The sequence below is a fragment of the Fusarium pseudograminearum genome, chromosome 2, assembly GCF_000303195.2.
Source record: "Fusarium pseudograminearum CS3096 chromosome 2, whole genome shotgun sequence".
Taxonomy (NCBI): Eukaryota; Fungi; Ascomycota; class Sordariomycetes; order Hypocreales; family Nectriaceae; genus Fusarium; species Fusarium pseudograminearum.
The window spans coordinates 7,036,145-7,048,986 of NC_031952.1; the positions used below are offsets into that span (position 1 = coordinate 7,036,145).

Below are 12,842 nucleotides of genomic sequence, written 5' to 3' on the forward strand. Positions count from 1 at the left end.
CTTTGTTTCAAGTATACGGGGGGGATATCGACTGGATGAACATGGTTCTTTGGCATACAGAAATCATACCATAGTCAAAGTTCGTCCAGTCCGTAGCCCTGTTCGATACCAATGTTGATCACTCTAGTATCGATTATTGATTTGGCATATGATTCGTTATCATAGCATTCCCTTCTTGACCTCATCCTTGCGCTCCTCCCAGAGCGTCTTGCCGGTACAAGAGCACACCGTCTTATCGTTATCCCACATACCAGCACTTCGTGCGATGATACCTACAACGGTATCCTTATCATTCTTCAGGGGCTCAGCCTCTTCTTCTTGCCTTGTTAGGACCATGGCGTGTCCAATAACTTCCCAGATTTGGAACTCATGGTCCACAAATGAAGCGCCTCTGCCATCCTCACCAACCTCAACAAGACCCAGGTCTCCTCGAAGCTTCTTGTCTTCTCCTGACCATACGGGTCCTGTCGAGGTTGCACCGTTCTTCAAATCGCCGTATGCGCGAATCGAAGCTCGATATGTTCCGGGCGAGACACCACGGATAGACAAGTCGACCAGTGTTCGTCCTGAGCTAACCTGGACCATTCTTGCCAACCCTCTAACATCCCGGCTTGGTTCTTCGTAAAGACCATCAACGGGATCATCAAACGTTTCTAGAATACTAACAGCAGCACCTGAGATTCAGGTTAGTCATGCACGGTATCAGGTGGTTAGACCGATTATCAGGAAAGCTAGGCATCCGCGGCAGCACGAGTCAACGACAACGTTGATAGCCAAGAAAACAACTTGCACATACTGTTTGAAGCTCCTGATCCACGTAGGATGGCATCTCTACCAGTTGACTGGATAGCCTCCACAATAGCTGATGGGGCAGCTGGAGGAGCAGCACAGTCAGTATATACACACACTTCAGGGAAACAATTCGCCTTACCAGTGCCCTTGACAGATACTAGTTGATCTTTCAGGTTTCCCTCAACATTCTTGATACCGCCGAGCTTATACAAAGAGTCTGAAACTGCTTTGATACAGCCGTCACATGACAGCGGAACTGCAAAGAGGGTCTGTTTTTGAGACGTTTCATTAGTATACTTGATGTGGTGAAAGTTGCCAACAACTCTCCCCGTCCCCTTTTCCACAGCCATGACTCATCACTCATAATTTTCTGCGCACCTCAAACGAGTTATCAACAGTCATCTTGTTGTGTGCTGCGTTGATCTGTTAGTTTCATACTCGCAGTGTAAGAGAAACCCGTGGAATTGGAGAACGAACTTACATGTGGGGGGCGTGGTCTTAAATGTCGTATTTGAAAACCGGTACTCGTAAGCTGAATAGCCAGCTGCTGCAAGTAGAGTTGTAGTTGCAAAGAGTTTAGCAGGTGTGAGCTTCAGAGGCATCAGTTAGAAGAAGAGGAGGAGGTTGTAGCACGACGTGGTCGGGTTTTGTTTGCTGCTTTGAAATCCACCCACAATCGAGTGATAACATAACGTCGGGGTCCGGAGTTGCACCCCCCAAGAAGTGGGACCAGCGACTTTGGGAATCGGGCGAGGTTAAGCTACAGAGTCTGAGAGTCTCTGCTGGCTGCTAGCCTTAGTACTACCTAGGTACCTGCCTGCTTCAGACCTGCTAACCTGGAGCCGGTGCACGTGACTGTCGCTTCTGACTAAGCAATTTACATGCCCGGCATCTGGATCCAAACTTTCTAGTTGAGCGCTTCAGTGTGGGAGATCTCGCGATACAGCATAACCCAACGTTTACGGCGACTCAACCCCTTCTCGCCGGTTCTGTGGTTGATTGAACCAATTGGAGGTAATTTCCGAGAGACTGTTGTCTCGAATCCTCCAAGATGTCGCAAGTTCTCGGTCTCGTGAGCAATCCCCAATATGTATATTATCTTAAAACCTCCTCAAGTCTAATCAGTATCTAATAGACCAAACTCGCCTACTCCCGAGTGTGGCACGGTGTCTCTGCCTCCGCTCCTCATGCCACTCTATCGACTCAGCCCGGTGTGACACCGCCCTCGCTCGGCCGCCTCGCATCCCGCATCGCCGTCCTCCTCATGGGCAAGCACAAACCGATCTTCGACCCCTCAACCGACTGTGGTGACTACGTTGTTGTCACGAACTGCGCCGCTCTTCACACTACTGGCCGCAAGAAGTGGCAAAAGCCATACTACCGACATACTACTCGACCTGGTAGTCTCAAGACCGTGACGATGGATGTCCTTATGGAGCAGCACGGAGGTAGCGAAGTGCTGCGCAAGGCTGTGAGCGGCATGTTGCCCAAAAACCGACTACGAGACAAGCGATTGGCGAGGCTCAAGGCCTTTGAGGGAGATGCGCACCCGTACAAGCAGAACTTGATACGGTTTAGCGGGGTGCCAGTGGGCAAGCCTGGTTGGGAGAAGGCTGTGGAGAAGGTTCGTGAGGGCGACAAGAAGCGATTATAAAGCGAGCGCGGGAGTTTACGATAGGCTGAATGCCTGTGGGTTGAAGAGCAGTTTGAGCGGACTGGAAGTCCTTGTACTATCTGTACCAATATTTTGGGCATATTTATGACCTAGCATCAAGCAATTGTCAACGTTTTCTATGCTGTGGTCCCTCTCTCACCATGCTCTGAAATCGGCTGATGCATAGCTGATTCATGTCTTCCAGGCGAGAGGTGCTTCTTGATCATGGGGTTCCCGCTGATCCGCTAACTCATCTCATAGTCCAAATCAATCCTACTGAGTATGACATTTCAGGAATGTCTCACATATGCAAATTTCACCACGCATCATGACAAAGGGAATCAAAGAGTTGGTCGAATAAACGCAATTGATTATCTCATATCTATTATCGGATTTAAGCCAGTCGCTTGGTATCAATCTTCTTCATGGATGCATCATGTTTCGCATCTTGACCTCTATCGTTAAGAAACACACAATATTTTTCGTTCCGACTTAAAGCTTTGATTGCAGATTGTCTCGAGAGACCTCGCACTTGATGAGACCATTGGGGCCGGACTGAGGAGCATAGACCTCGGCGTCCTTGCCTGTGTTCTTGATTCCCTTATGCCAGCTAAGGTCTTCACAGTGAATTAGTATGAGTATTATGTCAGAGGAATAGTGACTGAACTTACCAATCTCAAAGTAATGCTTGTTAGGTAGTGAATAAGTGACTGTCGCGACTTCAGGTACAGATTCGAGGATAAGGTCCGACATCTTGTACATGGTGGCTTGTACACTAGCACTCGCGTCTTCGGCAAAGGTTTTGAGGGTGATGTTGCGTGCCGCCTCACGCGCGGTGTCGAACCTGGGAGCAAATTGCTTAACAGCATCAACAGAATCGAACTTCTTCCACTTCCAGGTAGCATCAACATCCGTTGAGAAGATACGGTCCCATGTCTCAGGAAGCGTTGTGTACTCGTCACGGACAAAGCCATGGAAAGCGGAACCGGTGCTCTTGAGAACGGTCAAACCAACGAGAGAGCTCTTGATTTCAATGCCTTCCTGTCGGCTGACCCGGACCTCGACATTTCGGGTCTCCTCGCCGTCCTTGAAAAAGCTGTGAGGATGAGGCTTGCCATCAACATCAAGACGCGCCCAGCGAACAGTCTTGACGCTAACATTGGCAACGTGGATGTGCTTGTACTTTTCAATAAAGTGGCTGCCGAGGATTGAGGCGTACAGCTCAGGGGGGTTGACAGGATTCTCCTTGGCGGTAATGTAGATGGTGTTCTTGATAGAGTCTGTGGCAACAACGACACTGTTATCGGCCTGGGTGTACGAGGTCTCAATCTCGCCCTCGAGGAGACAGCAGACGGTCATCTCTGTGACGGTCTGAACACCCGTAGAAGAATCGCGGTCGACCTTGCAGACGCGGACATTGTCCTTGCCGTAGCGAGCAGCAGATACGTAAGGCATCGTGATGGTTTTGTTTTGTTCTGTTTTGGCCTGAAGTTGATGAATGAAGGTACAACCAGATAGACAGTATGTGATGGTTGATCAGATAAGCTGTATTGGAACAAATGTTTGGAGCTACTATCGCTAAGAGATAAGACGTGTGAAAGGTTGAGATCAAGAACAACACGGCACGAAATAAGGGAGGGAACAGGCTTCTAATATACAAAACGGCTGGAACGTCAGCCCCCCTCCTAATAGCAACAACAACTAAGCAAGCACGCAAGGCTACCTACCCCAAGCGGCTCAACGGACGGAGACGGACGTTGGCGATTCATCAAGAACGAGCGCCCGCGGCCGAAGAAGCAAAGCCGGGTATTGCAATTGGCAAGGAAGACATTGAATCGAAGCCTACCTTGCCATGGTATGGGGCGATCAGGGTCGGTGCCGGGCTACGGAGGACGCCGATGCCCTGGATACCGTATATCGGGGCCCGCCTGAAGCATTGGACCTCTTGGAGTTTCTTATCTCAACTTGTCTATCTTATCTGGCTCATGGATACGCAATTCAAAATACAACTTTAACCGTATGATTTTTGTGAGATGCACACATGCACAGAGACAAATCGTGTCATTGTGGTTTCGCAATGATAAAGTTGCAGGTCTGAAGTCTAACATGAGCACATGAGTGAGTACCTGTGGTTGACACGTAAAATACCCAAGCAAGATATTGCTTACCATGTTGAGATTTACAAAACTTGACTAACAACCATTGTACCTCGCGATTTATTTAAATGATTTTCATAGACTTGATAAAATAGAAGCCCATGTGTATCGTTCGTGGAGATTTTTAAGAGCAAACCAGAAGAGATGGTAGAATTGATGTAGCTTGGAATTAGAATCATTATTCCAGCATAGGTAATTGAAGCTATACAAACACGCAAAATGTTGGGTCGTTACTCGATATCAAGTGTTGACCACAAGGCGGCGACTAATGACTGTCACGAGGAAGACCAACTCTCAAGATTGCTCTTTTTCGCTACTGCGGTGTAACCTTGAAGACAATTTCGGTATTGGATATGAATACATTGGTCAGTTACTCAACTCAACCAAAAGAGAACAGCACGCTATTGTCCTGTACTGCCCGACATCTTAGACCATTAAACTGTTGAACGAATGGCTTTAGTGAGGCCCGGACAATAGATCTAATCTGCAGCTACCTTTTATGGAGCATTTATAGAGCTGCAGGTTAGGTTTAGTGCCTGTAGATGGAATGCATCACCATCTGGCTGGGTCCCGTCCTGGTTCTGTCTGCCTCCAGGTCCACTCTGGGGCCCTGGCTGCTGTCCCGCAACCCAACGACCTCTAACTTCGATCCTCCAATCAATAGCCTGCTCCTTCATCAAACCCTGTCGAACTGCTCTTCGAGTCTCCTTCGTTTTGCTTTTGATATTGACCTATCTACGTAGTCCACAGGCATCAATCTAGATATTGCTTGTGCCAGCGATCTAAACTTTGGTTTCCACCCCGTGGTTGTGTCGCTACCTTATACCCACAAATCACAAAGTGTCGCATCTACCACACAGCGACGACTCCGCTCTCTCGAAACTCCAGCTTAAACCACGATTTCTCTATCCAGATACAACATCCGTCCCCACGCGATCGACGAAAACGCGGTCGGACCTATACTTGCGACGGAAACACTATCATTACTCTCGCTTCCGCCATCGATCTGAACTCTGCCGTATCACGACCGGCTCGTTTCTGTACCAAACGATCTTGTACCGTATACGAACCTAAATCGCGATCGCATCATTCGCCATCGATTTATCAGACGCTCAGTTGATCGACGAATGCTCCTCCACCACTCTTGGGCCCAGTCCCAACCGGTGGGCTGCTCGCCATTGTCATGCTGAGCTCCTCTGCAGCTCAGAAGGGAATGACCCCTCCGAGCCAATCTTCCCAGCCTAGTCTACCTCAACAGTTGTCTGGTCGTACGAGCTTTGATCGGGGCGACTCGGGCTTACAACCTCCCAATGGTGCCAACAACCGCAACCTGTCCGCCTCAGGCGTATCCTTTGCGCCCAGAGGGAGCAGTCTCAATGTAGCACCCGGCAGCTTCAGCTCAGAGCTGCGCAGTCGAGCTGGGAGCAAAACTGAAGCGGGGTCGGTATACCCAAGCAGTTTCATGGACAAGGTGGAAGAAGACGACGCGGACACACTAGCTGAACAAGCTCTAGCAAATCTCAAGGAGAGGCTTAACCGTGAGATGAAAATCAAGGAGGGTAGTGAGAACATGCTCGAGGCGCTGAACTCTAAGAAAGCGAAGCAGACCAAAGAGCAACGGCAGAAGGTTGAGGCAGAGCTCAACGCGAGCAACTTGCGTATCAAGGACCTGCGCCAGAAGATCTCCGACACCCAACGTACACGACAAATCCCACCCGACACACCGAAAAGAAACCGTACTCAGAGCAACACTATCGAGTCCACCAGACCTATCGGACTTCGCTCACCACAGAGCGTTTCGCGATCAATTGGAGAGTCTGACGCCGAGGAACCGACAGAAAGCCCGACCTTTGCACTCGCCGAATTGCTTCAAGCTCTGGAAGTGGAGGGTATGACGCCTGAGTACTATGTCTCACGAGGAAACCAGTTGGTCGATCTTTTCCAGCGATATCCTACTCTCAAATATGACTTGGTCTGGTCAGTCTTTGGGCTCCGTATGCAGGTAATGCTGCTGAGCGAAAGCCGCGAGGTTGTGGCTGCTGGCTACCGAATGACCCGATATGCGATATCCGACGTCGCATCCCTCAAAAAGATTCGCAGTCTGAACACAGACTATTTGGTAATTCGGTAAGTGTTTTGATTTGAACTAATTCCATGTACTAACATCTCAGGTCTTTGAACAACTATCGCAAGGCGGACGTTGAACGCGAGCAGGCACTCAAGTTCGTTCGCGCGTTCCTCGATGTCAAAGGCGGAGTCAAAGAGGTCTCTCGATCTGTTGTACGCACCATTGTTGCAGTTGCTGAGCATGGGGAGGATCGACGGCCAAACGGCCAGTCAGCTGAAGGAGACGTAGACCGTCTACGACCTATCTGCATCGAAACACTAGCAGAGATTATAGTGCAGGATCCAGCACTTTTAGTAGCATCCGGTGGTCTGGGACCACTGACTGAGGCGCTCGCTGAAGGCGTCTACAAAGCTCCGGAGAGCTTAGCCTCTGCGTTCCTGTACTTGCTCGATTCCCCTCAGACACGAAAGTACATACAGCCAGGTTATGGACTTGAGGTGCTTTTTACCGTTTTCACCGACCACCTCCTTACCAACGAAACTGTCATGAAGCAAAACGCCAAGGCCATTGCGACAGCTTTGAAATCATGGCCTGGATTGATGACCCTATGCATGTATGATCTACGGACGATTCGATCTTTCGTCACGAGCATGCTGCTGCCCAGCGATGTAGTCCGCGAGACAATTCTCGACCTCATATTTTCTCTTTTGCGTATTAAGCCACCAGCCTGGGCGACATCGTTCCTGGCAGGAAGAAGGTTGACAACATACGGCAGAGTAGCGAATTTGAGGTCTTCCCAAAAAGAAAAGAGTCAGTCGCAGTTCATGGAGGAGGATAGTGGCGAGCAGAATTTCGTCGAACACTATACTGCCCTGTTACTTGCCATCTTCATCCGAGCAGGTCTTCTGCCTATTCTCCTGAAGATCGCCCAAGGGGACGAGAACCCAGCGCTTCAGCGCAAAACAACTCTACTGATCAGCGAAGTTCTCAAGCTTGCAAGCCGTCTCTTGCCTCCGTCCTGGAGTGCTGAGCTTCATCTTTTGCCAGAGCTCTTCTCATCCGCAGCTAATATTGGTAATAATGATCACTGGGTCGCGTCAGGGATTGTTTACCAAATTAGCAGTGTCAGTCGGACATTGTATCGAAGCACGCCATCGGGTGCTATATCAGGAGCGTTATCATCTGGCAACCACACAACTGAAATGTCAGCAATTGACGAAGCACCCAAATCTCATCAGTCTTTGGTCTTTGATGATGCCACCTTCAGGCAACTCCTTATTGACAGCAATGTACTCAACAGCTCTAACTACGCCAAGTGGAACTGGGAAACCATAATCAAGATCATCGACGGACCTTTGCAGAGCGGCAAGCGATTGGAGGAAGCCATCAAAGCGTCCAAATTCATGAAGAGAATCATCAGCTTCTACCGACCATTCAAATACAGGTTTGCCAATGTAAAGAACACTCGAGGCACTCAAAAGTATGTACGGGCTGGCTGCGCCCTGATGCATTCGCTGCTTCAATCCCCCGAAGGCATCAAGTTTTTGGCGGACAGCAAACTGCTCAGGCAGATAGCGGAATGCCTAGCACAATGCGATCCGGTAAGGTCTACTGCTCCAGTGTTTTTCTTCTTCTTTACTAACATCTGCCTTAGACTAGTGGGCTCACAGCCCAGTACCCAATGTTCTCGAAAGACAGAGTGACCGACACGTTGTGCGCGGGCTACTTCTCGATGGTTGGTGTTCTGAGTGGCGACCCAAAAGGACTCCAATTACTAGAACGGTGGAGGATGTTCAACATGATATACCACATCATGGACCTGAAGCAGAGGCCCGACCTCATCAAGCTGCTTCTTTCGAGCTTTGATTACAGTGTCCAAGGCCATCCTCGCGTCTTGGTCTCTAAAGCTTTGACGGCAGGCACGAAGGAAATCCGAATACATGCAACGAATGCTCTTCGCAAATACGCAATTCGCCCAGTACCGTCAGCCAATAGTCAGGGTGGTGTAGGCGATTCTAAATGGGCTATCCAGTTGCTGGTTACACAACTTTATGATCCCGAGATTGAAGTTTGTGCAACAGCTGTTAAAATTCTCGAGCAGGCTTGTAACCGCAAGACCTATCTAGAATACATCGTCGAATGCAGGCCAGCTCTTGACCATTTGGGCGAGATTGGAGCACCACTTCTTCTACGCTTCTTGTCGACTTCTATTGGATATCACTATCTGGACGGATTGGACTACATTAGCAACGAAATGGACGATTGGTTCCTTGGACGCAACGACACCTACGTCAAGGTTATTGAGGCAAGCCTTGCCAAGACGTTTCTTATCGATGGAGATGAGCACAATCCTCGCATGAGCTTATTCAACGATGGCGAGATTGATGGGGAGTACCATGACAGCCACGTACCGCCGCACTTCTATCGAGAGTTGACACGCACTCAGGAAGGATGCAGATTGCTTAGTGATAAGGGTCACTTTGAGGATTTCGCTGCCACGATCCGCGAGCACGGCATGGATACGGGCGATGCAGAGATGCTTGTCAAGGTTAAAGGATGTCTTTGGGCAGTTGGCAACGTTGGATCGATGGAACTTGGGGCGCCTTTCTTGGAGTCCAACGACGTGGTGGAACACATCATAAAAATTGCCGAGCACCACGAAGTAATGAGTTTACGTGGAACAGCATTCTTCGTTCTCGGCCTGATTTCCCGATCAACTCACGGTCTGGAGATTCTGTCCGAGAACGGCTGGGACGCTAACACGACACCGATGGGCAGCTCCCTTGGTTTCTGCATTCCCAACAACTTGTCCAAGCTATTGTCACTGACGCCATGGAAACAAAAGGCAGTGACTTCGATCACCCTACCGCCAGGTCAACGCACAGCCCAAGAGCCACCGCCGCCTCGTGCTGCTAGGCCACCACTTGAGCCATCAGAGCTCCCTGCTTTAATGAGCGACGAGGATGTGAATACAAGAGTCTTGGAGCTCATTGTGGATCTCGGAAATATGGTTCTCTACAAAAAGGCAGTCACAGATCTTCAAAAGTTGCGAGCGCACAAGCCGACAGCTTTCCGAAGCACTGCATTCTTCAAAGAGGTGATGGCTGCAATGGAATGGAACCACTACCGGTTGGGGGTGAGGAGGATGGTTATAGACCTTTTCGATAAGAACGTGATGCGCCAAATCGTCTTTGATGAGACTGATGAGGAAGATGACGACGACGATAGCAGCGATGAGAGCGGAGAAGAAAGCGGCGAAGGAGGGAACAGCTCGGGCGATGATAGAACGGAGAGGCAGCGCAGCATCAGTGAGCCATTGGCGCCGCCGCCAGAACTCACACCAGCCCCCCTCAGATTGAGGCGGTAGAACGATGGCGATGAATCTTGGAGAGGAGAATTTACATAGCCAATGGCAAGATAAAGTTGGAAAGTTTCAACTGTACGATACCAATGACAACAATGATGATGGCACGTTCAGGGGAGGCGCTCTTGAGTTGTATATATCTTAGTGATGTGTGGTTAAAGTAAGGGGCCGGTGTCCGGACTGGAATTGGATCAAGGAGTTATTGGACAAAAAGTTAAGGAAGAGAAACGTTGGTTTGGTGAGTGGTAAATGTCTACTTGAATTGAGCATTTTCAAGCGCATACCTGTATCAGTAGCGAGGCCAGTCACTGATCGTACCCACGACAATTGATCGTATATAGAGAAACTACTCATGCATTTATTGTATCAATCAAGTTGTAATTGTCAGTTCCTGATCAGTCACACACATAAGCAGGTTATCACCATCATGAACTGATGTGTGCGACCTGCCTTATAGTGACGTGAGTTACTTGAGCCCCACCAATGTCGCGCCGATTGACGGCGGCTGAACGCGGGATTAAGTCTCAGTCTCGACATCTACATACGATAGTATTCTTTTTAAGAATCATTCTTTGTATGCCTCTTTCGAGTTGCTCCATCGTATTATAAAAAATCCCCGCACCATGGTCCAAGGGCGAGTGCTTGTTATCGCAGGCTCGGACAGTTCAGGCGGAGCGTAAGTTGATTCCACTTCTGCCCTTGAAGATGGCATGATACAGTATCCTTTGACTATTTCAGTATATTATGACACAAATTCAGTGAAGATACTAACATATTCTACTTAGTGGACTTGAGGCGGATCAGAAAGTTATCGCTGCCCATGGCTGCTATGCCATGACAGCCACTACGGCCCTTACTGCGCAGAATACTCAGGGCGTCAAGGGCATTCATGTCATTCCCGCCGAATTTGTTTCCCAACAAATCGATGCGTGTGTAGAGGATGTAGGTGTCGATGTCATCAAAACAGGTGAGTGAATGTATTCATCCCATCAAGTGAGCAGTGGTATAACGTATGACTCTTCAACAGGCATGCTTGCTTCAGCAGAGATAATCGAGATGGTTGAGAAAACTGTCACCAAACACAACATCCCATGTCTTGTTGTAGACCCAGTTAGTATGATCTCAGCCTCCGAATTACGACTTTGCTTACAGCCATAGGTCATGGTTTCGACTTCCGGCGCAACACTCCTCCCTAACGAAGCCATTCAACATCTCTGCAAGCATCTCCTATCACACACCACAGTCCTCACGCCAAATATTCCCGAGGCGGTACTTATTCTTTCCCAAAATGGCCAAGAAGCTCCTCAAGTTCACAACGTCCAAGACCTTGAGACTATCGCGAAGCGAATCCAGGAGCTCGGTCCCAAGTGGGTGCTTGTCAAGGGCGGACACAGCCCTATGAAAGAGGACCTTACTGTAGCAGAGACTGAGGGTGAGAGACAATTTGTCTTTGATGTTCTTGTTGGAGGAAACGGAGAGGTCTTGAGGGTTAAAAGTCCGTACCAAGCAAGCTCGAGTACCCATGGCACAGGGTGCTCTTTGGCGTGTAAGTGATGTACCCGAGTTGAGATGCGCTTGAGATATGCTGATGAGAAAACAGCTGCTATTGCCTCTAACTTGGCCAAAGGAATTGACACACCCTCTGCTGTTCAGTCAGCGTGTCGATACATCGAAGCTGCGATTCGCACTGCGCCAGGACTAGGCAAGGGGCATGGTCCTCTGAACCACTTTCATTCAACCTACACTCTCCCCTTTGCTCCGTAAGATTCAGACCCTACACTTCTTTTTATACGCTGACCTGGGCAATAGTGGCTACTTTATCGAGTGGCTCCTTGAGCGCCCTGATGTCCGTGATGTCTGGAAAGAGTTTGTGCACCATCCCTTTGTCATGGCCATGGGAGATGGAACTCTGCCTCTCGAGTCGTTCAAGGGCTATATCATACAAGATTACCTTTATTTGGTCAGTCTATTAACTACGATAAAGATGAGTCCTGAGCTAATCGATGTCTGCAGATTCACTTCTCGCGCGCCAACGCTCTCGCCGCCTATAAAGCGCAAAACGTCGAAGATATCTCCAGAGTACGTTCTCTTACTCCATTCTGAACAGTTCACTTATCAGTCAAACTTAGGCAACACAAATTGTTCAGCATATCATGCATGAGTTGAAACTCCATACCTCCTACTGTGAGAGCTTCGGCATTTCACTCGACGAGATGCGTGCCACGCCGGAGAAGCAAGGTAAGAAAGCTTATTTATATTTGTGAATATCTTTTTTCCTGCAATCTTCCTACTAAATCAACACGTTAGCATGCACTGCTTATACCCGTTATGTCCTTGACGTCGGTCAGAACGGAGACTGGCTCGGTCTTCAGATGGCCCTCGCTCCATGCCTCCTTGGCTACGGCGCAGCGGCCAAGATGCTACATGACCACGAGAAGACTGTGCGTGAAAACAACACTTACTGGGCTTGGATCAAGAATTACAACGAGGAAGACTACACTGATGCCGTCAAGCTGGGCTCTGGTAAGTCTCCGTTCCCATCCATCGACGATTCTCTTACTTAACATATTCAAGCTCTACTGGAGAAGCACGTTCAGTTGCAGTCGCCTTCCAGAATCGAAGAGCTCGTTCAAATCTTCATCCATGCACTCAAGGTAAATATTCTATGCCTTCGGTCACTATTATTCTGCTAATCGCACATAGATGGAAATCGGCTTCTGGGAGATGTTCCCTGCTAAGCAGACCTAAATTCATGGGTCTTGATGATATAAAAAAAAAAGGAGATATAGTCAGAGACAATTCAATTAT

General features: G+C 48.9%; 5 protein-coding genes across 5 annotated transcripts; 3 read left to right on the forward strand and 2 right to left on the reverse strand.

Moving 5' to 3' along the window:
• Window positions 1–159: 159 nt before the first annotated feature.
• On the reverse strand, window positions 160–1,194 carry FPSE_00144 (uncharacterized protein; the record flags this gene model as incomplete). Its single annotated transcript, XM_009253264.1, has 3 exons — window positions 160–674; window positions 797–1,061; window positions 1,171–1,194. 3 exons carry the CDS (start codon window positions 1,192–1,194, stop codon window positions 160–162), a joined length of 804 nt encoding a protein of 267 aa, XP_009251539.1.
• Window positions 1,195–1,843: 649 nt separating this feature from the next.
• FPSE_00145 (uncharacterized protein) lies at window positions 1,844–2,446 on the forward strand (the record flags this gene model as incomplete). Its single annotated transcript, XM_009253265.1, has 2 exons — window positions 1,844–1,864; window positions 1,928–2,446. 2 exons carry the CDS (start codon window positions 1,844–1,846, stop codon window positions 2,444–2,446), a joined length of 540 nt encoding a protein of 179 aa, XP_009251540.1.
• Window positions 2,447–2,938: 492 nt separating this feature from the next.
• On the reverse strand, window positions 2,939–3,901 carry FPSE_00146 (uncharacterized protein; the record flags this gene model as incomplete). Its single annotated transcript, XM_009253266.1, has 2 exons — window positions 2,939–3,063; window positions 3,118–3,901. 2 exons carry the CDS (start codon window positions 3,899–3,901, stop codon window positions 2,939–2,941), a joined length of 909 nt encoding a protein of 302 aa, XP_009251541.1.
• A 1,884-nt stretch (window positions 3,902–5,785) lies between these two features.
• FPSE_00147 (uncharacterized protein) lies at window positions 5,786–10,037 on the forward strand (the record flags this gene model as incomplete). Its single annotated transcript, XM_009253267.1, has 3 exons — window positions 5,786–6,729; window positions 6,774–8,271; window positions 8,325–10,037. 3 exons carry the CDS (start codon window positions 5,786–5,788, stop codon window positions 10,035–10,037), a joined length of 4,155 nt encoding a protein of 1,384 aa, XP_009251542.1.
• Window positions 10,038–10,657: 620 nt separating this feature from the next.
• Window positions 10,658–12,782, forward strand: FPSE_00148 (uncharacterized protein; the record flags this gene model as incomplete). The annotated part of the gene is made up of 11 exons (XM_009253268.1): window positions 10,658–10,710; window positions 10,820–11,001; window positions 11,062–11,144; window positions 11,193–11,580; window positions 11,635–11,794; window positions 11,844–11,994; window positions 12,048–12,113; window positions 12,164–12,272; window positions 12,342–12,557; window positions 12,609–12,688; window positions 12,738–12,782. The coding sequence occupies 11 exons, from the start codon at window positions 10,658–10,660 to the stop codon at window positions 12,780–12,782; spliced, it is 1,533 nt and encodes a 510-aa protein (XP_009251543.1).
• Window positions 12,783–12,842: the final 60 nt, after the last annotated feature.